At 34.3% G+C, this 25,323-nt stretch overlaps 1 protein-coding gene across 3 annotated transcripts in view; it reads left to right on the top strand.

Moving 5' to 3' along the window:
- CEP350 (centrosomal protein 350) overlaps positions 1-25,323 on the top strand; it is a 139,534-nt gene that overhangs the window by 27,304 nt on the left and 86,907 nt on the right. For 2 of the 3 annotated variants that reach the window (XM_082834429.1, XM_082834428.1), the window contains exons 8-17: positions 1,937-2,050; positions 4,571-4,717; positions 6,184-6,839; positions 7,615-7,736; positions 10,513-11,573; positions 12,992-13,142; positions 14,546-14,718; positions 21,838-22,024; positions 24,387-24,604; positions 25,070-25,233. In XM_082834429.1, the coding sequence (XP_082690555.1) occupies positions 1,937-2,050; positions 4,571-4,717; positions 6,184-6,839; positions 7,615-7,736; positions 10,513-11,573; positions 12,992-13,142; positions 14,546-14,718; positions 21,838-22,024; positions 24,387-24,604; positions 25,070-25,233 (2,993 nt within the window). The remainder of the gene's footprint in view (positions 1-1,936; positions 2,051-4,570; positions 4,718-6,183; positions 6,840-7,614; positions 7,737-10,512; positions 11,574-12,991; positions 13,143-14,545; positions 14,719-21,837; positions 22,025-24,386; positions 24,605-25,069; positions 25,234-25,323) is intronic. The other variant, XM_082834430.1, reaches the window with a different exon arrangement.

The raw sequence follows: 25,323 nt of genomic DNA, 5'->3' as shown, positions 1-25,323 counted from the left end.
CATACTGTTTGATAACATGCTGTTATCTCAGCCATCATAAAAGAACCCCTCTTTTGGCTCTACTCGTTTTAGCAACTACCTTGTTTCTCTTCTTTTACTTAAAACAGAACTTCAGAAAGTTGCCTTATCTTCGTTGTCTCCAATTTTTCTCCTCTGTTTTACTCTTGAAACCTTTCTGTTAGGTTTTTGCTCCTACATGTCTGTGGACTGCTGTTATCAAGGTCATCAATGACTTCCACTCTTCCACATTGCTAAATCCAATGTTTAATTCACATTTGTCAGCCTACTTGATCTCTCAGCATCATTGGGCATCACTGATCACTTCTTCCTTGAAATTCTTCGCTTGGCATCTGTGTAGGATACCATAAGTGTTTAGTTTTCCTCCTAAGTCTAGCTGCTCCTTTTCAGTTGTTTTTTTCCTAATCGACTCTGTGATCTCTGAACATCAGCATGTCCTGGTCTCAGTGCTTGGATCTGTGCTTCTCTTTTCTTTATTTTTCTTTTCTTTTTTTTTCCTCTTCTTTACTCCTCCACCCCTTTCTTTTTCCTTTTTTGTTTTTTAAATTTTTTGTTTATCTATATACAAGCTCGGCAAGCTCATCTAGTCTCAGGACTTTAAATATGCTCTGTTGCTGATGATTCCCAAATTTAGGTCTCTGGCCAGACTTCTCTGAACTCAGATTGTTATCCAGCTGCTAACTCTGCACCTTCCCCTGGATGCATAATAGATTTCTTAAGCTTAATATATCCAAAAATGGAGCTAGCTAACTAACTAAATGGGGTCATGGTACACCCCTTAAACTTATTCCTGTGGTAGTCTCTCCATTTTAGTTAATCTTATCTTTCTGGTTGTTCAGGTCCCAAATCTTGAGTCATCCTTGATCACTCTATTTCTCTCACACCTTATATCTAACATTGTCTGAAATATAACAACTTTCCCCTACCACCTAGGTCTAAGCCCTCCACCATCAGTCTCTTGGTTGGATTACTGCAGTAGCTTTCTAACTGGTTACCCTGCTTCTGCCCTTCTTCTAATGGGTCTGTTTTCATCGCAGCTGTGAGAGTAACCTTGTTAAAATTTAATTTAGGTCATATCACTCCTTTGCTCAAAAATTTCTTATCTTATTTTTGAGTAAAACCTGAAGTTCTTACAATGAGCTATAAAGCCCTACATGATCTTGCCCTCAGTTATGTCTCTTGACCCTAGTTCTTACTGCTCTTCTCTTTGTTCACTTCATTCACACTGGCTTCCTTGCTGTTTCTTAGACACTAAGTATGCTCCTGCCTCAGGGCCTTTGACTCACATTTACTTTTTCTTTGCCCAGAATGCAGAGCTCTATATGTATTTTAAAGTACATTTATCCAGATCTGTGATTGAGATTAATTTTCAAATTTATATGTTCAGTTTATTTCCCCAGATTGGAATTTAAAAATTAGTGAGTAATTTATGTGTGTGTGAAAAACCTTGACATATTTCACTAGCATAATCATAAAAGGGCCTAATGTAGGAATATTGAGTATTTTATAAAGTTTTACTCTAGAAGGTCATGAATGTCTCAGTTAAGTAGGAATTTTTAAATGAAAAGGAGTCTGTGAAAGTGTTCACCTCTGAGATTCTATAAATGCTATGATCTAGCTTGGAAAGCATTACTGTTGCAGCATCTTCTAGGTTGTGAAAGCGAGGTGACTTTCTCAAGGGTTTCTTGAAAAAAATAACAAAGAATTGGAACCTAACAGTGGAATAATGGTGATCTCTAGACTTTGCTGTAAGAGGACTTGGCATTGTAGCCTTTGGGTCAAAGAAATAGCATCAGTGAAGGTTTCTCTCTCTCTGCCTGAATCATATACTTTATACAGATTTTTCATACTGGTGGGGAGGATGAGTGGATAGGTAGCAATCATTATAATATTTGCTATATATGTTTCTGCTTTTCAGGTGATAGCTCTATGAAAGAAAAACCTGCTGAGAAAAGTAAAGAGAAGAAAGTGGTCAAGCCAGTACGAAAAGTCCAAAAGGTAGCACAGTTATCAAGTCCAGAATGCAAAACAGGTTGGTTTTCTCAATATCAGGCCCATCCTAAAGTTACATATTAGTGAAATGGCATCTACACGGAAATAAATGTTCTCATTATTCGACACGTGCAAAAATTCAGTATGTTTTATGTATCATTATTTTGTATATGTGTGTTTGATTGAGGTATAATTGACATAGAGTAAGTTATACATATTTAGAATGTATAGTTTGATAAATCTTCATGTATGTGTATACTCATCAAACCATATATTCACCATGATACTGAACAATGCTCCCCTCCAATTTTTTTCTATCATTATTTTTAATAGAAATTAACCAGATTAAAGGTAATGATTTTTATGTAGTGAACTTTTATATACAAAGGGATGGCTTATGACTGTAGCTAAGTTCCTTCACTCATTCTCATAAGAGAATAAATGTTGCACAAGAAAAATCTGGCAGTCCATGCTAGTAGTGATCAGGCTGGACTCTGAATAAATCAAAAAGGGGGAAAAAGAGAATTCCCTAGTTCCATAGTGATTAACATTTCAGGCTTGATCCAGATTGCCTGGGATTTATAACCTGGCTCTCTAACAAATAGTTAACAGTGATTACCTTTGAAGGGGATGGTATTACAGGGAGTTTCACATTCTATTTTACAGATATATAACAAAACTACACACTACTTTTTAATGCATAAAACAATGACATTCAAAAAGCAAATATCATCAACACTTTAAATTGCCCTCATTATAAAACTTCATAAAAATATATTTCAATAAATACAGCTGTTTACCAAGAGAAAAAATTTTCATTTATTAGCTTCAGATTGTAAAAAAATTAACAGACCATTATTTCAAAACAGATGGTAACATAAAAAACAAAAAATGACGTGAAAGACCATTTACAAAATAGAAACCATTAAAAAAAACTGAAATAAATATGTAAAAGTGTTTAAATGCAAAGCAATATAAGAAATGTAATGGAAATGAAAATAATGAAGTAGCACTTTAAACCTAATTAAATTAGAAGAAAATACTTTTATATTCATAGCCAAAGCTGGTAAATTTACAATAAAAATCACTCTTATAAAAATCATACTTATACCATGCTTGTTGAAATATCAATGGATATAGTTTCTCTAAAAAAAAGAAAAAATAGTATTATATGTCAAAGTGCTCATTTTCCTTGATCAAATAATCCAAGTAATATATCCAACAGAAAGAAAAAAAATAAATGAAAATGTTCACTGTATAATTTTTTATAATATCAGAAGTAACCTAAATATTGAATGGTAGATAGTTAAACTATGTTTCTGTTAGAAGGAGTATTGTGTGGCCACTTCAAGTTATAATTTCTGTAAGAAATAACACATATTCTTGTCATAAGATGCTAAGAGAAAAAGGTAAAATTTTATGGGTACAATGGCTACAATCACCTACTACTGATCTTTAAATTACTGTAAGGAAATACACAAAATAATACTAGTACTTTGTTTAAGTAAGGGCAGTGGTTTTTAATCTGTCTTCTTCTATTTTCCAAGCTTTCTGTGATACTATTTTATTGATTTATAATTTTAAAAAATACCATTTAGAGTTTCATTTGAAAGTTTAAATGGAAGTATACATTTAATGAAAACATCTATTATTAAAAAACATGAATTATAAAGGTGTGCTATTTACTTTAGAAATGTTTTTGTACCTTTTTATTAACCTTAATCGGTCTATCTAAAACATTTAAAAGGTTTTAAGTCTATTGCTCAATCTATTTATACAGAAACTTTATGTGAAAGGACTTTCCCTCATAGCACTTAAGAAAACACAAAACCACCCCCTCACGCCCCTGCGCATTTCTGCGGAGGCTAGGATGCCTGACAAAGTGTAGCCTTTTATCTTGTTTCAGGATGCATATTTATTACAAGTGCTCTGGTTAAATATTGAAAAGTTACATGCTGTAGTTTAGCATTTTGCCTTTGTAATTTACAGAAAGTATTGCAGAAAATAAACTTTTGTTTCATTTTGCAAAAAAAAACCTTTATGTTCTTAAGCAAAATGAGAGAGCAGGCTTCTCTTCAATTTCAGCTTAATTTTCTGAATCAAGAGCAAGCAACCACGAATATACTGGGTAGCTATTTATAAATGTTGGCTTCCAAATATGCTGGGTGGTTATTTCTGAATTCTGGCTTTCTGGAATAGTCTCATGTAGTCATTGGTAGAAAAAGAGGACTTTCACTATAGATAAACTCTTAATACAGCTTTAATACAGTTTAATGACTTTCTGTCTTGGTCACTGGCACAGTACACACATGGAAATTAGCCCACCACAAAACTGGATAAATACAATCCAAGATCAGTATTTGTAAGTTATAAATGGTCCCAGTGCTTCATTTCAAACTATGCCCCTGACAACTAATATCACATGAAAAATACTTCATTATACTTTTTTAATGTAAGAATTAGTGTAGTTTACATTCACATAATTCATGTTCTGAGAGCTAAAATTTAAGTTGCAAATTCAATCCAATATATATATTTCTTTTTTTTTTTTTTTTTTTAGGTAGCAGTCATCTGATAAGTACATCTTCTTGGCGAGATGGACAAAAATTAGTAAAAAAAATTCTGGGACCTGCACCTAGAATAGAGCAAAAAGAGCGAAGAATAGCATCAAGTGACAGAAGTGGAAGAGAAAGAACTACTAAATCTGGTGAGTAATTAAATTAGTAAATTAAATTACTCAACCATTAAAATTGTTGAGCAAAGCAATTAAAAGTTGCTTGTGTAAGTACTTTGAGAGGTGAAAATACTCTTTTAAGAATGCTCTTAAGACTTTGCATTATAATTGTGAATGTAGCTCAAAAAAGAAGAAATTGGGCTTGTCTGTGGATAATTTCCATATATAGATGTTATGATGATCTTTATTAAGAATTCTGTTTGTGTTATATTAATTACATTTAGCTGTCATTATGAATAAATAACAAAGCATCATGTAATCAAATCTTATTAGACCTTTAGAGAATCAAGTCCAATCTGTCTTATCTCCACAGACATAAACACAGGTAGACATTCATAAGGTTGGATTTTTTTTGTTGTTGTTTGACAGATTAGGAAACAGGCTCTGAGAGAGAAGTGAGTTTTCTCAAGGGTATACAGTCAGTGGGTGACAAAATCTGATCTAGATCCACAGGTCTTTAGTTTGGCCCTCAAGTCCATTGCTGTTTTCTTTTTGAAACGTCTTGAGTGCCATTTGAAATAACTAGTTACTTTTTCACTAATGAACACTAATTTTGGGAAATGAAATATAAATACCTACAAGCCCGCTTTCCTTTTCAATGGCAAAAATTTGCCTGAATTTGAGCTTCTGGAATGGATTCAGTAAGAGATGCAATTTGGTATATAGAAGTCAATATATATTTTGTGTTTGTTCCTGTTCGCTTTCATCTAGCTTATAAATAAACTCACACCGTCCTTAGCCTAAATTTAAGCCACATCAACACACATTTAGATGATAAAATGATTGTTTTTCTATATATTTAATTTTTTCTGTTATTCATTGGAGAGTTGTGGCAGCCTGTAACATTGTCAGGTTTTTTTTTTTTTTTTTGCGGTATGCGGGCCTCTCACTGTTGTGGCCTCTCCCATTGAGGAGCCCAGGCTCCGGAAGCGCAGGCTCAGCAGCCATGGCTCACGGGCCCAGCCGCTCCGCGGCATGTGGGATCTTCCCAGACTGGGGCATGAACCCGCGTCTTCTGCAACTGCAGGCGGACTCTCAACCACTGCGCCACCAGGGAAGCCCACATTGTCAGTTTCTTAACAACTATTTGAGGGTTTGGTGAGGGAGAGAAATAGTAACATTAAATATGCATATGGGAGAGAAATAGTAATTCTCTGTTCATATTAATAAATATTCATATCAACAGCAAGATATGTCCTTATTTCAGAAATATTAAAAGATGCACTTTTTAAAAGTGCTGAGGAAGTATAGTTTCTAAGAGTATTGAAATTCTTCTCTTACTGTTTTTCTTTCCTTCTAAAATATTCCTTAGGAGACTTTATAGGATATTTGAATTTGAGTTTAAGATAAAGCGAAATTCCTAATTTTCTCCTTAGTGTGATAAATCTTAGGAATGAATATAGAATTTTAATACATCAGTAACAGTTCATACTTTGTAGGGGGTCATATTGGAAGAGCAGAATCGGATCCCAGATTGGATGTTTCACATAGACATCTTCCACGAAACTCAGAACGTTCAAGAAGTAGAGTTCGGTCAGAAAATAATGTAAAGAAATTAGTTCCATCTCTTCCAGATAATAAACAGGAGGAAAATGCTGCCTTAAATAAGGACTTTTTACCTGTTGAAATTCGTGGAATTCTTGATGACCTACAGCTGGATTCAGCAGCTCAGGCTGCAAGGCAAGAGACAGGAGAGTTACAGAATCAGAAGCCATCACCATCAATACAAGCTCCTAGGAGTCATAGCCCAATAAAAAGAAAACCTGACAAAATAACAGCTAATGAAGATCCCCCTGTTATTTCCAAAAAGCGTCACTATGATACAGATGAGGTACGACAGTACATTGTTAGACAGCAGGAGGAAAGGAAGAGGAAGCAAAATGAGGAGAAGAAGGCTCAAAAGGAGGCCACGGAACAGAAGAACAAACGATTACAGGAGCTCTATCGCAAACAAAAAGAAGCCTTTACTAAAGTGAAAAATGTGCCTCCTTCTGAGCCATCAGCAAATAGGCGACTGCAGGAAACTTACTCCAAATTGCTTCTAGAAAAGTCATTGCTTGAAGAGCCAACTCATCAACATATGCAGGAAACACAGGTAATAGTAGTGACAGAGATACAAAGGGAAGTAATTCATGGTTAGGAAAAACTTACTTGCTATACTTTTAAAAAATTACTCACCATTCCTAATATTCAGACATATGCTCAGAGAGTATTTATAATAATGATGGCCTTTCCTGAAGTTTATTTATTCTAGATAAATACGATTGAAAATAAGTGCTCAGTTAGTTTCCTAGAGTGATTGTTACTGATCTGTCTCATCACTGCTGTTAGTTATATCCTTGCCTAGTTTTTACTGTATTACTGAGCAAAGTTAGACTGTATTAATAATGAAAAGCCTAGTTTGTTATCTGTGTTGAAATTAGAGAATATCCTACTTTAGTGTGCTAATTTTATGACTTTTGCTGTTGTTTTTAAGGGTAAGAATAACATTTGAGTCTGTACCATATACCACATACTGTTTTAAATGTTTTACAGGCTTAAGTTTCAGTAAATTCTCACAGCCCTGAGAAGGGTAGGTACTACTAGTATTTCCACTTATTAGGTGAAAAAACTGAGGTTTAGAAAGAGTATTATTTCCTCCGAATTATGCAGTGTTAGGTACCTTTGTTGGATTTCAGGTGTAATTTTGCTGTTAACTGTAATGGCTGCTTTTAAGACAAACTAAATTTGAATTGGTTTTATTTGAGAGAAAAACGCTCCTGCATTTCGTGATCTTTGTAAAGTTGAAGCAACTTAATATTTATTTTATGTGCTCCTTGAATATATCTTTATGATGGGAGTCAGATAACTTTGATGTCCTTTTTTCTTAGACCAGACCAGGGTATCAGCCATCTGGAGAATCTGACAAAGAGAACAAAGTGCAGGAACGTCCCCCAAGTGCATCTTCCAGTAGTGACATGTCTCTGTCAGAACCTCCACAGCCTCTTGCAAGGTAAAAAGGGGAGAATGAAAGATGATTAAGGTTCTTTCTTTCCACGATATTAGTATAGTGGTCTATGCTCAGTGAATTTTATTGATTGACCTTCTTGTGAAGGAGAGGTTTATTTAGAAATTGGTTAATATCTTCTGATGGATATTTAAGCATGGTATACATCTATACTTACTGCATGCTCTATTCTTTTGTTCAACTCTTGCCTGTTCTTTAATATCTGGTGTAAATATCAGTTCTCCTGGGGATCACCTGCAGTTGGAAGCATTCTTGCCTTCTCTGATGTAAACACAGATAAATGTTTGTCAGATAAATGAATTACAGTGAAATTAATAGTTTTAAGTATTTGTGTTGAATATTTTTCAAAAGGCATTTCTGTATCCATAACTATTCAAAATTTCTTCATATGACTCTTATTTATATCAACATATCTTACCTCTCAAAGACTATATTTGGATATGCATGTGAACACACGGACAAGGACTAAAAAGGGATTTGATTTGAATTCAGATTGGTGAATGAGGGCTATTTTACCTTAAATTAAGAAAAAAAATTTTTTTTTGCTGTAAAATGTACAGTAAAGTAAAAAGAAAAAAATAACAAAAAACCTATTTGTCCATGAAAGTTAAGATGATTTTCAGATTACATGGTTATAAGTTATACTTTGAAATAACCGTTTTGGGAATAAAAGTCACTTAACCAGTTTTGGGTTAATACATATGATCCTCTCGCCCCCTTGCTGCCCCCTTCACCTCCCAAGAGAATAATAATATTGATAAAAATAGCTAACGTTTATTGTTTGTTACGTTTCAGTCTCTGATCTAAGTACTTTGCTTGTATCATTTTATGTAATCCTTGTAGTTCTTTGAGTTCTCTCAGTTAGTTTATGCTTAAAAGCACAGCATTTCTTCTCCTTGCCCTTCATGTTCCATCATTCTGCATTAGCTACCTGGAAAGCTCCAAATTACCTACCTGACCTTGAAGACCTTGAAGATCTAGCTCAAAAATCAATTTCCTTGGCTATCAGAGTTCATTGTTCCCTATCTATACCCTATTCAACTTTATATATCTTTATATTAGTACTTAACGACATCGTGTTTAGCTGTTTATTAGTCTCTCATCCCTGCTAGATCTTCTGAAACTGAAGAGTAAGGATTAGGTCATAACTGGATTAAATCTTTCCATTTTTGTGTACTGCTATTCCTTTACCATCAACACAGAGCCTGCCACAAAATTGTCATTCTAAATACTTGAATTTAAAGATCTTGGGTTTTTATTCAGCAGTACCTTTTTATTTATAACTTCCTTTGTATTTCTGTTTCTACCAGCTTAATTTGGGCACTAATAACCTCACACCTTGCATTTGTAATAGTCTATATTCTGTGATATAGAATCTATTCACTAGTCTTCCTTTATTCTGCTTTCATAGCAGTCATTCAATATACAAGACTGCTACCACATAACCTTCAACCAAACCTTGTATTACATGCCTTTCATTTCCCTCATCACCCTGGTTACCCTCCTCCAGATGATTTTTTTTGAACTTAATTGGTAGGACTTCATATTAATTCATACTAGTTTGGTCTAAGGTTGCAGCCTGTCTAAATAACTTTGAATCATAATTCAATAATTTGTTGGGTTAGCCATGCCTCCTAACTTTCTGTCATCTACAAATTTGATAAGTATGTCTTCATGTCATCATCCAAAAATAATGGACAAGACCAAGGACAAAACCTCATGTTATTTTTTCTAAGGATCTTCTTAATAATTAACACCAGTCTTTAACCTTTGTATAGTATTCCTTAGTATACAGGGAGGTTGTCTATAATCTGGAAATATAAGTGAATTATATAATGTCATCTAGGGCATCTTTATTCTGTTTCTAGCCTTTAAGGATGCCCTATCAATTTTTCTTAGAACTAGATTGTAATAATCTCATTTCTTTAGTATGTACAATGTTAAACATAACTGTTTGGTGTTTATTAAATATGTGTTGGTTAGAGTAATATCATGCCTACAATCTTAAGCATTTCTCTTTTATGTAACATTATTTTTAAAGAGAAAGGTAGAGGCAATATTGTAAAAAATTTTGTCCACGGAGTTTTAAGGGTTATAATGCCTTCTCCTCAATAGTTTAAAAAATGTGTCTTAGTTGAAGAAAGCTGTTTACAAAACAGTATGTATGGTAAGATTTCATTTTCGTGAAAATAACATGAAACACAACATACATGTAGAAAAATGTTTAGAAAGATATAATTATTTTTTTAAAAATTATTTATTTATGGCTGCATTGGGTCTTCATTGCTGCGTGCAGGCTTTTCTCTAGTTGTGTCGAGCAGGGGCTGCTCTTCGTTGCAGTGCATGGACTTCTCATTGCAGTGGCTTCTCGTTGCAGAGCACGGGCTCTAGGCGCGTGGGCTTCAGTAGTTGTGGCACTCAGGCTCAGTCGTTGTGGCACACGGGCTTAGTTGCTCTGCAGCATGTGGAATCGTCCTGGACCAGGGCTCAAACCCATGTCCCCTGCATTGGCAGGCAGACCTTAACCACTGTGCCACCAGGGAAGTCCTAGAAAGATATAATGAAATAGTGATAGTGCCTCTTTCTCATTGGTTAGCTATGAGTGATCTTTATCTTTTTTATCCTTTGTCTGTCTTTTTTTGTGTGTGTGTGTGCAGTGGCTATGCATTACTCTTATAATCAGAAAAAACAAAACTTAAAAAAAAGGTGGCTTAGTTATGAGGTCCTGTGTTAACTAACATATTGTAACTTTCATTTCCAGAAGGGATTTGATGGATCCTACATGGATGCAGCCTGACAGACTGAGTCCACGAGTCCACCATTCTCAACCACAGCCTCTTGTTGGAACAGCTGGAAATTTATTTTCCCATCTCTTGAGTCTAGAGCATGTAGGAATTTTGCATAAGGATTTTGAATCCATTTTACCAACTAGGAAGAATCATAATATGGCTTCAGGGCCATTAACTTTTACACCTCAACCATATCTGACCTCACCAGCTGCTCATCCAGATGCCTTGTTAAAACCTAGTGCTAGCCAATATAAGAGTAAACTGGATCGTATTGAAGCCTTGAAAGCAACAGCTGCTTCTTTGTCCAGCAGGATTGAAAGTGAAGCTAAGAAATTAGCTGGGGCTAACATTAACTATGGGTCAGTATGGAACACTGAGTATGATGTGCAGCGAACACCCCAAGAAGATGGACATTGGACCAAGGCTATAAGTCCACTTGTGAAAGAGGATGCAGAAGATGTTTTCTCTGCTCGAATTCAAAAGATGCTGGGAACCTGTGTGTCTCATGCAACTTTTGATGATGATCTTCCTGGTGTAGGCAACCTTAGTGAATTTAAAAAACTTCCTGAGATGATAAGACCTCATAGTGCCGTATCAAGCTTCAGAATGAGATCCCCTGGTCCCAAACCAGAAGGGCTGCTGGCACAGTTGTGTAAGAGGCAGACTGACTTTTCTAGCTCTGATATGCAAGCTTGTTCTCAAGACAAAGCCAAAATGTCTCTTGGTTCCAGCACAGATTCAGTGAGTGAAGGGCCTCTTCTTAGTGAGGGTAGTCTCTCTGAAGAAGAGGGAGGTCAAGATGCACGGTCCCCTTTGAAGTTAGCAGAAATCTTAAAAGAAAAGGAATTTTGTGCTGGAGAAAGAAATGCTTATGAACCCATCAAAGAGTTTCAGAAGGAAGCTGAAAAATTTTTGCCACTCTTTGGGCCCATAGGTGGTACACAAAGCAAAGGACCATGGGAAGAATTGGCGAAGGGAAGTCCACATAGTGTCATTAATATTTTTACAAAATCATATAAATTATATGGAAAAGGTGAGAAAAATAAGTAACCTTTGTAATATTTGTATGTTATCTTAAGATAAATTATTTCACAATTCTGCACAAGATAATATTTAACTGTAAATTTTCATCATTCATTACAAGGATAGTAGAGATTTATTATTGTCCAAATTAATCTGAGTTATCTGCAAGCTTCAACTAGAGTATTCTAATTTAATCTTTAAAATTTTAGTTTTTAGCTGTTATTGTCATAAAACAATGGTTGGTGGTTAAAGAAATTTTAGTCTAATTTAGAGAAATTCTTAGGTGATGTTCAGGATTGGTATGTATCAAGTGTCTACTAGGTTTACTGTGACCAGAGTTATATATTTAGATAGAAAATAAGTATATTTCTTAAAACAGTGATTTGTGTGTGAATCACTGGGAATATAGTGGTCAAGGATTGAGAGGGGCAACTGCAGTAACATTTCTAATGTGGAAACAGATCTATTACTGTTTGTCAAAACTAATTTTAAAAACAGACTTTGAGAGTAGTGTAGCTATATATTTGGATCCTGAAACAATAACTTTTAAAGTTCCCTTCTTATCCCTGAAATCCTGCAACACAACTTTTCCTTTTCTGTGGTGGCCTCAATTCCTTCAAGTCCCTTTCTCTGTTCTTCTACTGTAGGTGGATTCTACACATCTTATGCTAGTATAACCTTAGAATTCCCAGGTTGGAGAGTGAGGCTGAGCCCTAAGTCAGCCATGGATACTGTGGTTTTTCATTTCCATCAACATATCTGACAAATGAATTGATTTCATCTGTTCAGCTTATGCTTAATTGGGTATCCCATTGCATTTTCCTAGAATTTATATTTAGCCACTTTGGTATGATCTTGTGCAGACCTATATGTGCTTTTGATCTCTTTTGTTTAACACTTATTTCTATAGGTGATAGTTTTAAGGTTCTTTGGATATTAAAGTTCTTTTGGTTATAGCAAAGTGCTTTTAAATCAACACCCTCCATTTTTTTTCACAAGAAAGTTGGATTTGTCCTTAAGTCCTTCTGTTAGATTTTCATTAAGATATTATACTGAAATGTTTAGAGTTGAAATGATCTGTTATCTGGGATTTGTTTCAAAGTAATATTTGGGGAGAGTTACAGATGGAGGGAATAGGAAGTTTAATTGAAACTAGATTGGTCATGTATTGATAATTGTTAAAGGTGGGTGATGGATGCACTGGTTTCATTATATGATTCTCTCTACTGTCATGTATGTTTGAAAATTTCCCTAATAAGAAGTTAAAAATGTATTGTTAGGTATAAAGATAACTTGAAAAGAAACCCTAATGAAAGCAAACTAAAATGACCCTAAATCCATGTTGTTACTCTCCAGGTTATGGAATGCGTTGCTTATAGTTTTTTAAATTTTTGTTTTAAAACACATTTTAATTATTACTTTTGACAGGATTTGAAGACAGGTTAGAAAGAGGAACATCAGCATCACGGTCTTTGAATGCCATCACAACCCCTCTAAGCAGCATTTCATATGAAGATGATTTTGTCTCCTCTGCAGGGAGTGGGACTTTGACAGAAAAAAAGTCAGCTCTTGAACCAAAGTAAGAAGAATATGTTGACAATATGGAGCAAAATCTGAAGAGTGAGAAAAATGTACAAATGAGAACTATGGTCTGAATATTTGTCAAATTTTCCTTGTTTAAAGATAGCATAGTGGTTATTAAGAGCGTGGGCTCTGGATCCAGACTGTGTGGGTTTAAATACTGGCTCTCCTAATTATTAGTTGTTTGTCTTTGGGCATATTGCTTAATTTCCCTGTGCCTCAGTTTTCTTCTCTGTTAAAGTGTTATGAATATTCAGTGAAATACAAAGTATGTAGAACAGGGCCTGGCACATAATAAGCAAAATACAGGTGGTTAAAGCAATCTGTGAATCCCCAGTAGAGGTTAGTATTGGGAAAACTATCCCATGGTATATTAATATGAGATGATTAAGAAATGGTTTTCTGTGATAGAATTGAAGATGACTAGATAGACCCTTGACTTCATGATCCTAAGTAATCAGTAAATTTTTTTATAATTGGGATAACATCTAAAATTTTGCAAATCTTTGAAAAATAGCAACATTATAACATTAATATTTATTGAGCACTTAATGTACAAGGCACTGAGAGGACTGAGTGGGCTTTACCTGTATTAACTCATTCTTACAATAGCCTGATATAAGTATTTTTGTTATTATTCCTACTTGAGAGAGGAAACTGAAGCACTAAGGTTGTTACTTGTACAGCGTCATATAGTAAGTGAATCAGATTTTGCCAGAGAGAATTTCCTCCCTAAATTTTGTTACCATACAAAATAAACTGTAATTACTCACATGCAGTGTAACTTTCTTCACAAATTACAAATTGTAATGCACATAAAATTATTGGATGATCTTTTAAAAATTAGTTATATCTAGCTGGATTAATAAAAATAAATATTATTAAGATTATAGCAGGAGAAGTATAATTTTAAATTTTGAACTTTAAAGAAAAGACTAATTTTTAAATCAAGACTTGCAAGGATTTAATTGTATTGACATTTAATAGCACCAGTCAGTATGATTTATTGCATTTTTTTTTCTCAGTTGAAGTAGAGCATATTAAATTATTGTTCCCTATAAGATTATCAGAAGGAAGTTAATAAATTATAAATTTGAATAGAAATTGAGGCCACATTTTTCAGTATCCAACATTATATTTTTTTCTCTTATGTGTCTGAATTACCCATTTTTATTGGTTTCACTTCAGTAAAAAACTGCCTGAGACTTTTCTCAGTAATAAATTGAGCCATAGGGAATAATCCAGGTTTCTGGTAGTAAGAAACCAAGAAAAGTGGAAAGCGTGTTTGATTATAGTTATATTCTCCTTGTGACTAAATAGATTTTAAAATATCTGTAGTTTGAGCTGTGATTTGAGACTTTTTATTTCTTGCTTTAACCACTATTACTTATTCTTTGACAGTATTGGTAGTAACAGTTTAGGCGTTCAGGAGGATCATTCTAGCAGAAAGTCTGCCTATGATCTTTCCTCTGTGGATGTTACCTCCCAGCACTCATCAGGGGCCCAGTCTGCTGCGTCATCTCGTTCATCTTCTTCTTCTAAAGGAAAGAAAGGAAAAAAGGAAAAGATAGAATGTAAGTGGAATTCTACATGGTAATTTTTTTCTCTTACCAGTGACTTTGTGATAGTGATCTAAAGTTATGATTTCATTTCATAAGTTAGATGAATTCTTTATGATAATGTAATTGGCTTTCATATTTATCATTACAACAATACCTTTTGATATATGACATTATAAATCTTACGCTTAGTACAAGAGGAATACATTAACAATGATAAAAAATTAAGGATTGTAGATAAATAATCATGCAAGAAACATAAATCCCTATTGATTCTTCTGCTCAGAGGTAACTACTATTAATGTTTTTGATGCCTATTTTTCCAGTATATACATAAAATCAGGCACACTTCCACATACATTTTTATTTAAAAAACAGAAGTGAAATCATATTGTCTTGCAAGTCCTTTTTTTTTTTTTTGCGGTACGCGGGCCTCTCACTGTCGTGGCCTCTCCTGCTGTGGAGCACAGGCTCCGGACACGCAGGCTCAGTGGCCATGGCTCACGGGCCCAGCCACTCCACGGCATGTGGGATCTTCCCAGACCAGGGCATGAACCCGTGTCCCCTGCATCGGCAGGCGGACTCTCAACCACTGCGCCACCAGGGAAGCCCTGCAAGTACTTTTTAAAAAACTTTATATCATGTACATTTCTGAGTGTTATTGAATAAATATAATACTCAAGTTTCCTTATCTATAAAATGAAGATGATAATAGATGCTTTATATGGTAATTTCGAAGCTTACATGTATAATGTGTACATCTCATTTGCTCTGTAAGCCTAGAGGTGAGAAGATAACAGTAATTAGGCAAAGGCTTCTTAAGCTCACCGGATGGTCCCTAGGGAATGATTTTGCCTCCAAAACTATTTTTTCTGATAGTAAAAAATTGCTCATTGAGTTAAAAAAAAAAGGGGGGGGAGGAGAAATCTGTAAATATAGAAAATATTTAAAAATTAAAAATCACCTGTATTCCCTCTACCTAGAGATAACCAATGTTAACATTTTTTTAGATTTTATTTTAGTTTATTGTGGTAAAATATACATAATGTAAACTTCATCATTTTAACCATTTTCAAGTGTACAATACAGTGCTGTTAAGCACATTCACAGTGTTGTACAACCATCGTCATTACCTCATTCCAGAACTTTTTCATCATCCCATTGCTGAAACTCTGAACCCATTAAGCAGCAATTTCCCTTTCCTGCCTTCTCTGAGCCCCTGTTAACCACTGTTCTACTTTCTGTCTCTATGAAATTGACTACTCTAGGTGCTTCATATAAGTGACATCATGCAATATTTGTCTTTGTGTGTTTGGCTTATTTCATTTCACATAATGTCTTCAAATTTCATCCATGTTGTAGCGTGTGTCAGAATGTCCTTCCTGAATAATATTCCATTATATGTATATACCACGTTTTGTGTATTCTTTCATCAGTTGATGGATATCTTGATTGTTTCAACCTTTCGGCTATTGGGAATAATGTGGACATGAACACTGGTGTGCAAATACTGTTTGAATCCCCACTTTCAGTTCTTTTGTGTATATACCCAGTTGTAGACTTGCTGGATCAAAAGGCATTTCTATATTTATTTTTTTGAGGAACTGCCATACAGTTTTCCATAGCAGCTACAACCTTTTACATTCTCACCAGTAGTGCACAAGGGTTCCAGTTGCTCCACATACATACTAAAATGACCCTTGTTGTTTTCTGGGTTTTTGTTTTTTTTGAAGAACAGACATTCTAATGGATGTGAAATGTTAACATTTTTAGTAAGAATCCTTCTAGACAATCAGTAGGCATATGTAAATAGAAAACGTTACATGTACAAGATCACATTTTATGTGATTCTTTTTTATGTTAGTGGGTTACAGATGCCTTTCTGTGTTAATAAATATGGATAACCCTTTGTAGTGACTACCTAGTGTTCTGTTATTTGAATATATTGTAATTTATTTAGGCAATTCCCCATTGCTAGACATTTAGGTTCTTTTTTTTTTTTTTTCCTATTATAAACACTGCTGCATTGAATATCCTTACAAATGCATCTTTATGCATTTGATCTGGTTCTTTCCTTTAAGAGAAAATCCTAGAAGGGAGATAATGGGACACTGAGTATGCTGTGCTTAAAATTTGGATACATTTTGCCAAATAGCTCTTCAGAAAAGCTAGTGCCACTTTATATTTCCAATGTGAGAGTGCTAGGAATAGATTCTTTTTAAATCATTTACCTAGTATAATTCTCTTGCAGATTGGAAGTGTTCTGAAAGTCTTTGGCAGGAACATTAGACATCATTTTATCAACACTTCCCAAAGCCTGTCTTTTCTTGTGAAATACTGATTTAGTGCAATAGGCTGTTTCATAAGTATTCTGAGGATAAAAGAGCTCCATGGTTCCATAAACTTGGGAAAAGCCTTTAGAGTGAAACAGGTTTCTTTCTTGCAGGATTCATCAACACTTTTATTTTTTTTTCTTTTAATTTTTTACAGCTGTATTAAGGGATAATTGACAAATAAAATTGTAAGGTAATTAAAGTGTACATCGTGATGATTTGATATACATATATATTGTGAAAGAATTCCTTCCATCTAGTCCATTAACTAACACATCCATCACTATATATATATATTGGTGAGAACATTTAAGTTCTACTCTCCTAGCAAATTTCAATTATATGATACGGTGTTATCAACTACAGTAACCATGTTATACATTAGATCTTTGGACCTTATTTATCTTATAGCTGAAAGTTGGTAATCTTTTACCAATATCTTCCTATTTCCTCTACCCCTGACAACTACTTTTCTACTCTGTCCTTTTACGAGTTTGGATTTTTTAGATTCCACATATAGGTGATATTATACAGTATTTGTCTTCCTCTGTCTGACTTATTTCACTTAGCACAGTGCCCTCAAGGTCCATCCATGTTGTCACAAATGGCAGGATGTCCTTCTTTCTCATGGTCGAATAATATTCCATTGTATATGTACCACCTCTTTATCCCTTCATCCACTGATGGACAGTTGTTTCCATATTTTGGTTGTTGTGAATAATGCTGCAATGAACATCAGAGTGCATATATATTTTCGAATTAGTGTTTTCATATTCTTTGGATAAAATCCCAGAAGTGGAATTGCTGGATCATATGGTAGTACTACTTTAGTTTTTTGAAGAACCTCCATACTGTTTTCCCTTTAGAAAACTGTCTATTCAGTTCCTTTGCCCATGTTTTAACTGGATTGTTTGCTATTGAGTTGTGTGAATTCTTTATGTATTTTGGATATTAAGCCCTTATCAGGTATATGATTTGTAAGTATTTTGCTATAGGTTGTCTTTTTATTTTGTTGATGAAGACAAAATGTGGAAGTTTTTTAGTTTGATGTAGTCTCACATATTTATTTTTGCTTTTGGTGCTTGTGCTTTTGGTGTTCATCAACACTTTTAATGTGCTAATATGGATTATTAATTTTAGGATGAGGATGAGGCTATAGTATGAAGTATTTTTCAAATTTATTTGACCACAGAATCAGTTCTTCTGTCAGCATGTTACATTAGAATTGAGCAGAATATGTTTTGGGAAATGCTGATCTTGCTCAAAAATGCCGATCTTTGTTATGTTAGTGCCTCACCTAAGGTTACTAACTAGTTACTGGCGAAGCCTAGATTCTGGCTTCTAACTCCTGAATCAAGTGTACCTTCTACTGCAATATATTGTACAAGTTAAGATATCATGATATATTAAATATATGAGTATAAACAATATGATTCAGTATAGGTTTTAAAAATTATAATCTAAAACTTGGTTAGATGAAATACAGGTACTGTTTTTGGCTTTCAGTTTCCCTGATCCCTCTCACAATGCCTTAAAAAAAAACCCATATATTTTACTTCCCGCAGCATCAACTTAAACTTAGTACTTTATCCCAAAGTTCTAAGATGTGTAAATTTTGTTGTATATGCTCCATCTGGTGGTGGAAAAGATTGTCTGCATGCTCACTCAGCTCCTTCCCAATGTAGTTGAAAATAGTTGATAGATTAAAGTGGTAATCATAAGAAAAAATTATTTATCTTAATTTAACTTTAAAACATATAAATATACTTTCCTTTGGCAGTCTTTTAAACTGTGGGCAAACGTTTTCTTTGCATATAGGTCCCTTGTTTGGAGTTTAGGTCTTTCTTGCTTAGACCATTATATTGTCTACAATTTCTAGTTTTTTGAAATCAAGAACAATTTTTCAATTGTATATTTATGTTTGAAAAAATATATTAAATGATTGAAGTGTTTTTATTATAAGAGTGCATCTGTATTATGGAAAATTTAGAGATAAACAGTATTAACAGCTTGCTTCTAGCCTAGGGATCATGAATAGATTTTAGATTATAGAATCCTTTCTCACTGATTAATAATCGTCTAGATTATTTGTGTGTTTTTCTCCCCATTATGATAATGCAGTCAGAATATTTAATTCATTGTATATATCTTTACATAGCTTCCTAGGATGAATGACTATGAGTCAGGTGGAATTTCTGAGTCAAGGGCTTGGCTGGAAAATGATTTTTATATATTTTTTGAGTTGTCCTCAAGAAAGGATATATGAGTTTGCACTCCCATGAAAATGGTTTATGAATATTATTTCCTGTGTGTACTGAATGACACTCAAGGTTTCATTACTTTAAAAATATTTGCTAATCTAATAATGAAAAATGGCATCTCATTGAAGTGATTTGCATTTCTTTGATTGATAGTTGGCTTTGATATTTCTCATATGGTAAGACTGTTCTCCTTTTTCTTTTTTTAAACCAAATTTTAATGAAAAATTGTTACCTTATTACTATCACTACAGCATAATATAGCATAATTTTTAAATTAACCTATTTTTTTATTGGTAAAAATAGCTAACATAAAATTTGCCATTTTAACCATTTTTAAGCATACCATTCAGTGGCATTAAATTTATTCACACTGTTTGCAACGAAGTTTCACTACCATAGGTCTCCAGAACGTCTTCATCCTCCTGTACTGAAACTCTGTACCTATTAAACAGTGACTCCCTATTCCTCCCTCTCCAGCCCCTGGCAGCCACCGTTCTACTTTCTGTCTCTATGAATTTGACTAGGAAATTTAACCATTGTTAGGTGTCCAGTTCAGTGGCATTAAGTACATTCACACTTTTGTGCAACTATCACCATTTTATCCATCTCCACAACTGTTTCGTTATCCCAGACTGAAACTCTATACCCACTAAATAATAACTCTCATATTCTCCTGCCTTTAGCACCTGGTAACAGCTGTTCTACTTTGTGCATCTCTATGAATTTGCCTACTCTAGGACCTCATATAGGTGTATAATCATACAGTATTCGTTCTTTTGTGACTGGATGGCTTATTTTACTTAGCATAATGTTGTCAAAGTTCATCCATGTTGTAGCATGTGTCAAAATGTCCTTCCTGGGCTTCCCTGGTGGTGCAGTGGTTGAGAGTCTGCCTGCCGATGCAGGGGACACGGGTTTGTGCCCCAGTCTGGGAAGATCCCACATGCCGTGGAGTGGCTAGGCCCGTGAGCCATGGCCGCTGAGCCTGCGCATCTGGAGCCTGTGCTCCTCAACGGGAGAGGCCACAACAATGAGAGGCGCACGTACTGCAAAAAAAAAAAAAAGAAAAAAGTCCTTCCTTTTTAAGGCTGACTAATGTTTCATTGTATGTATATACCATGTTTTGTTATTGCAGTCATTGTTGAAGTACACTTGAGTTACTTCTGTCTTTTGGCTATTGTGATTATGCTGCTGTGAACATGGGTGTGCAGCATAATTGCTTTTTTCTTTACTTTTCCATTTTCTTTTGATCTTTAACCATATATCTGCATTAAAAAAATTTTTTTAACTGTCATTAAAATGTGCACATGATTCTTTTTTCTGCTTTTTTTTTAACCTAGCAAATATTTTTCTGTGCTGCTATTGAAACATATCATCAAGATGAACAATGCCCTAGACTTAGAGTCATGAGGCCTGGATTTATGTCCCATTTCTGCTATCGACTGTGTATCCTTAAGTTATTTAGCCTCATAGATCTCTAGTTAACCTCATCAGCAAATTAATTATATGGTACCCACTTCATAAGGTGTTTAAGAGCAATAAGGTAATATATATGCAGTGCATTTTAAATTACAGAGTGCTATTTAAATATTCAAGTTACTATTATCTATGTAATATAGACAATTCTATTGTTGGAAATGTAGGTTGAAATTTTTTTTTAATTAACTTATTTTTGGCTGTGTTGGGTCTTCATTGCTGCGCACGGGCTTTCTCTAGTTGCGGTGAGCGGGGGCTACTCTTCGTTGCAGTGCTCGGGCTTCTCATTGCGGTGGCTTTTTTTTGTTGCAGAACATGGGCTCTAGGCACGTGGGCTCAGTAGATGTGGCTCTCAGGCTCTAGAGCGCAGGCTCAGTAGTTGTGGTGCATAGTTGTTCCATGGCATGTGGGATCTTCCCAGACCAGGGCTCGAACCCATGTCTCCTGCATTGGCAGGCGGATTCTTAACCACTGCGCCACCAGGGAAGTCCCGAAATTTTTTTAATTTTAAAGTTATGCATTGAATGTCACGCACAATTTGTGTTTTGTTTGTTTCAATAATCTCCTTAAGATACCCCTGTAAGTAAGATTATTCTTAGAGAATATGAACAGTTTTATGAATCTGGCTACTTAGTTCTTGCCATAGAGTTTTTTGAAAGGATTATGGTAGTTCAGTTGGCAGTTGATACCATTTTTCGCTTACCTCTGGGTTTTATCCTTAAAAAATTTCCTTTTGGTTACTTTTTTATAGGGATAGAATAGTACTTCATTCTTGTTTAATATGTTTGTCTTTCTTTTTAAACGTTTGATCTAAGAACAATTTATTTTTTAATAGCAAGTGGGAGATATTAATGGAAGAAATTTCACTTTGCTTAAATGGAAGCAAAGAATGAAGAACTGCTTTATCTTACATATGAAAAACAAAATTTTTTAAAGTCCATTTTAAGATAGTCTGTACTTTTTGTTATTTGTACTTTTTGTTATTTTATTGAAATCTAGATATCAGTTATCTCTCAGTAGCTTCTAATATTGGGAATCAGTTTTATAAGAAATTTACTTTACAGGGCTAGATTCACTCACTGGAAATATTCAGAACTCACTTCTTGACGAAGAAAAAGTACACTCTAGTTCAGAACGTGGCTCTCATCAAGGAAAGAAATCTGGGACCAGTAGCAAACTTTCTGTTAAAGATTATGAGCAGACTCTTGACACTGATAGCACTTTGGAGGATCTTTCTGGGCATTCTTTGAGGTAAAGTAATGCATATTTTATACTGTAATTCATATTTAATTAAAGTTACAATATAATTGATGTTCAGAGAATTCACTTAATAAATTTATGGTTTTTTGTGGTTTTGTTCATAGCTCTAGTCGTTATCTATATTTTAGAATATAGTCATCTCTCACCTAAACAATTACAACCACTCCCACAGGAATTCTCTGCCTCTAGCACAACCTACCTTTCTATTCTAAATGCCATTGCCACAGTTGTTTTCTTGACTCAATCCTTTGACCAAGCAACTACTCTCCTTAGGGTACTCTGGGAGCTCACAGTTACCCCAGAGATCAACATTAAGAGCTTAACTTTATTTGAAGTGTTATCACTAGGCTACCAAAGACTATCTTATTTCCTTTGTTTATACAGTTTTCTTCTCAACTGTATTCTTCCACTCTTTAAACACAACCACTTAGTGTTCTTTTGGTATCATTGTTTATTTGTACCTCTGAACTTTTCTCTTCTGCTCAACTTATTAGATGACTCAAGCAGATTTTGAAGTCTCACTCTTACATTGATTATGGAACTTGTACACTCTGTTTTTTTACTTCTTTTTAATATCATAATATATTATGCACTTAGCCTACTGCTTACACATAACTATTGCTTTATGTACAGTTCCTACTCTGTCTCCATGACTTTTTATCTGCTGCACTGGTTTTGTCCTTCTGGAAATTTAAGCACTGAGAAGACATGAATATTTCTTTTTTATTTTAAAACTATGTGCTTTTTCTAGTACAGTGTCACATACAGATAATCATTTTTAATGCTTTCATGTTGCAGATAATGCTGTATCATTAATACCATCGTTGCTATGTTTAAAGTTGAATTTTAATTTCTTTGTCAATGATTTTGGAATTCAGAAAACTTCACCTTTCCTTAAGAGACACTCTGATGATTTAATTGGCAAAATCTACAAAGTTAAACATTTCTGAAACAGAATCCGTAGCCAAATAAGTTGATAAATGCCCCATACTGTAGTCTAGCCCCCCACTTTTCCACCTGTGGAGATTCACAGTGGATAAAACAATTTGAGGTTTTGATACAAAGGAGTCCAGATTTTAAAAAAATTATTTAGCCTATTTTTTTCTTAACTTACATGGCTGTAGACACTTTCTACACACTCTTTCCCTTTGTTTCCTTTTTATTTTTTGGAAAACTTAACTAACATCATTGGAAACGCTAATCTGGGGAAGTCTCTGCAGAACAAATATAAATTCATCTTGTAAAACCATAAGGTGAGATTCAGACAGAGTAGTTTGTTTTGATGTTGTGTTGGAATTCTTTCATGGAGATCTATTAGGAGACAGAAGTAATGATAATTCTTTTTATGTTCCATAAATGAAATTGTCAGACTGTTAAAAATGTATTTCTCTAAACCGTCAGTAGAAAATTAAAGGTCACTGGAAACAAGTGAGTGCCTCTCAAGACTACTTTTATTCAAATATTTAAATGCTGGTGTAAGAGAAATGTTTACCTTTGAAAACCATCTCATAGTTTTATTAAAGCTAAAAGTAAGCTTGCTTTAGTATGTTGAAATATGCTAACTGCTAACATGCTTTATAGGGTATTTGAGTAATTTAGTCAGTAAATAAATGGTTAGTGCAAGGCAGCATGCTTCTTGTTATGAGAAACAATACCTTTAATGAGCATAATTTCTCAAAGAGGGGCTAGATGTGTGCCTTGTGTCCTTGAGTTGTTTTCATCAAATTGCTATGACAGGTTACTTCTTAGAAAGTTCAGGAAAGAGCTATAGCATTAAAAAGTGGACAGAAACAAATGGACATATATAAAGTATTTAGAGATGGTTAGTATGAAAAATTTTTGCTGTGACTTTTTGGTTAAGAGGAATAACGAGTAATTTTTGTCATTTAAACATTTTTAACACAAAATGGTATTTTATTCTCTTTCAGAGATATATTTTAAGATGTTTTTTATAAAATAGGCTTGACCTTGCCTTTTTGTATGGTTGTAATTTTATTGCTATATAAGCTCCAAGTATTCTAGAGGATTTTGCCTGATACTACAATAAGTGATTCATGATAAATGTACATTGTAGAGGAAAGAGTTAAGTGCCAATTTAATCAAGAGACTCCTTTTCCATATTATTTTGGGCAGGGTTTGTCCCTAGCTTGTTCCCCACTGTAAATCTAGCAGTAAGAGGAGTATTCATAGTCATTCACTCAGCATAGCGACTCTGTTAAATGAATAAATGCCTGAATCACAGCTTTTTAAAGCTAATGTTAATAAAGTTATGCATGTTGTTCTTATTAATTGTTTAGATGGTTCTTGAAGTAGTTTTCCTTTCTATAATGTCTTTATGAAACAAAACTTCTAGTGTCTCATCAGACAAGGGAAGATCACAGAAAACTCCAACTTCTCCCCTGTCTCCAAGTTCCCAGAAATTGTTGCAGTTTGACCTTCCAGGAACTTCATTAGAAAGATCTAAATCCTCAACAGTAGTGACTCCAACTATAACAGGATTTAAGCCTAATGCAACTTTTGCTGATACGAACCTAGCTGCCAGCAGAACGACAGAGATGGCTTCAACACCAGGCAAGTAGATGCATGTAGCTGTAATTTAAAAAATAAGGTATTAATTTTTTTCTGAAAATTTCTTTTCTTTCAATTAAACCATAGAGAAATATTGTTTCAAGTGAATGCAGTTACTTTTTGAAAACAAAAATTGTGCCCGAAAATAAATATTGAAAAGCGTGAGAGATTCAATAGTGGTGACTTTTCCCATTTTGCCAGCATTATTCAAAAGACACTTGAAAAATGTATCCCATATATGTACTCCTAAGTGTTCATAGGTATATATGTATTATGTACACATGCATGTATGTGTGCTCATCCACACACAAAAGAAGTAACTATTAAGAAACATTGTACTAATAAGTCACTCTCTTTCCTAAAGAGGAAAGCAGACTTGTTTTTGACCTTAAAATGAGAAATGAATTTTAGAAATCTGAGATGTAATTTCATGTGAACTTTGATATTTGACAATTATATGCCTTCCAGGTTCTAAGCGCTTTTCTCCTGCTGGCCTCCAGCATCGTATGGCAGCAGAACTCAGTTACTTGAGTGCCATTGAGGAGTCAGTGCGCCAACTATCAGATGTAGAAAGAGTTAGAGGCATTTCACTTGCTCAGCAGGAGAGTGTGTCTCTGGCTCAGATCATAAAGGTATTTGTGGAGTTTTCTGCATTTTTTTCTCTTTTCTTTGCTATTTCAAATACTTATAATGATGAGTTAAAAAAACAACAACTTTAACTT

The sequence above is a fragment of the Leucopleurus acutus genome (genome assembly GCF_964270905.1).
Source record: "Leucopleurus acutus genome assembly, chromosome: 2".
In the NCBI taxonomy this organism is placed as follows: domain Eukaryota; kingdom Metazoa; phylum Chordata; class Mammalia; order Artiodactyla; family Delphinidae; genus Leucopleurus; species Leucopleurus acutus.
This window is presented reverse-complemented; position numbering and strand designations above follow the sequence as displayed.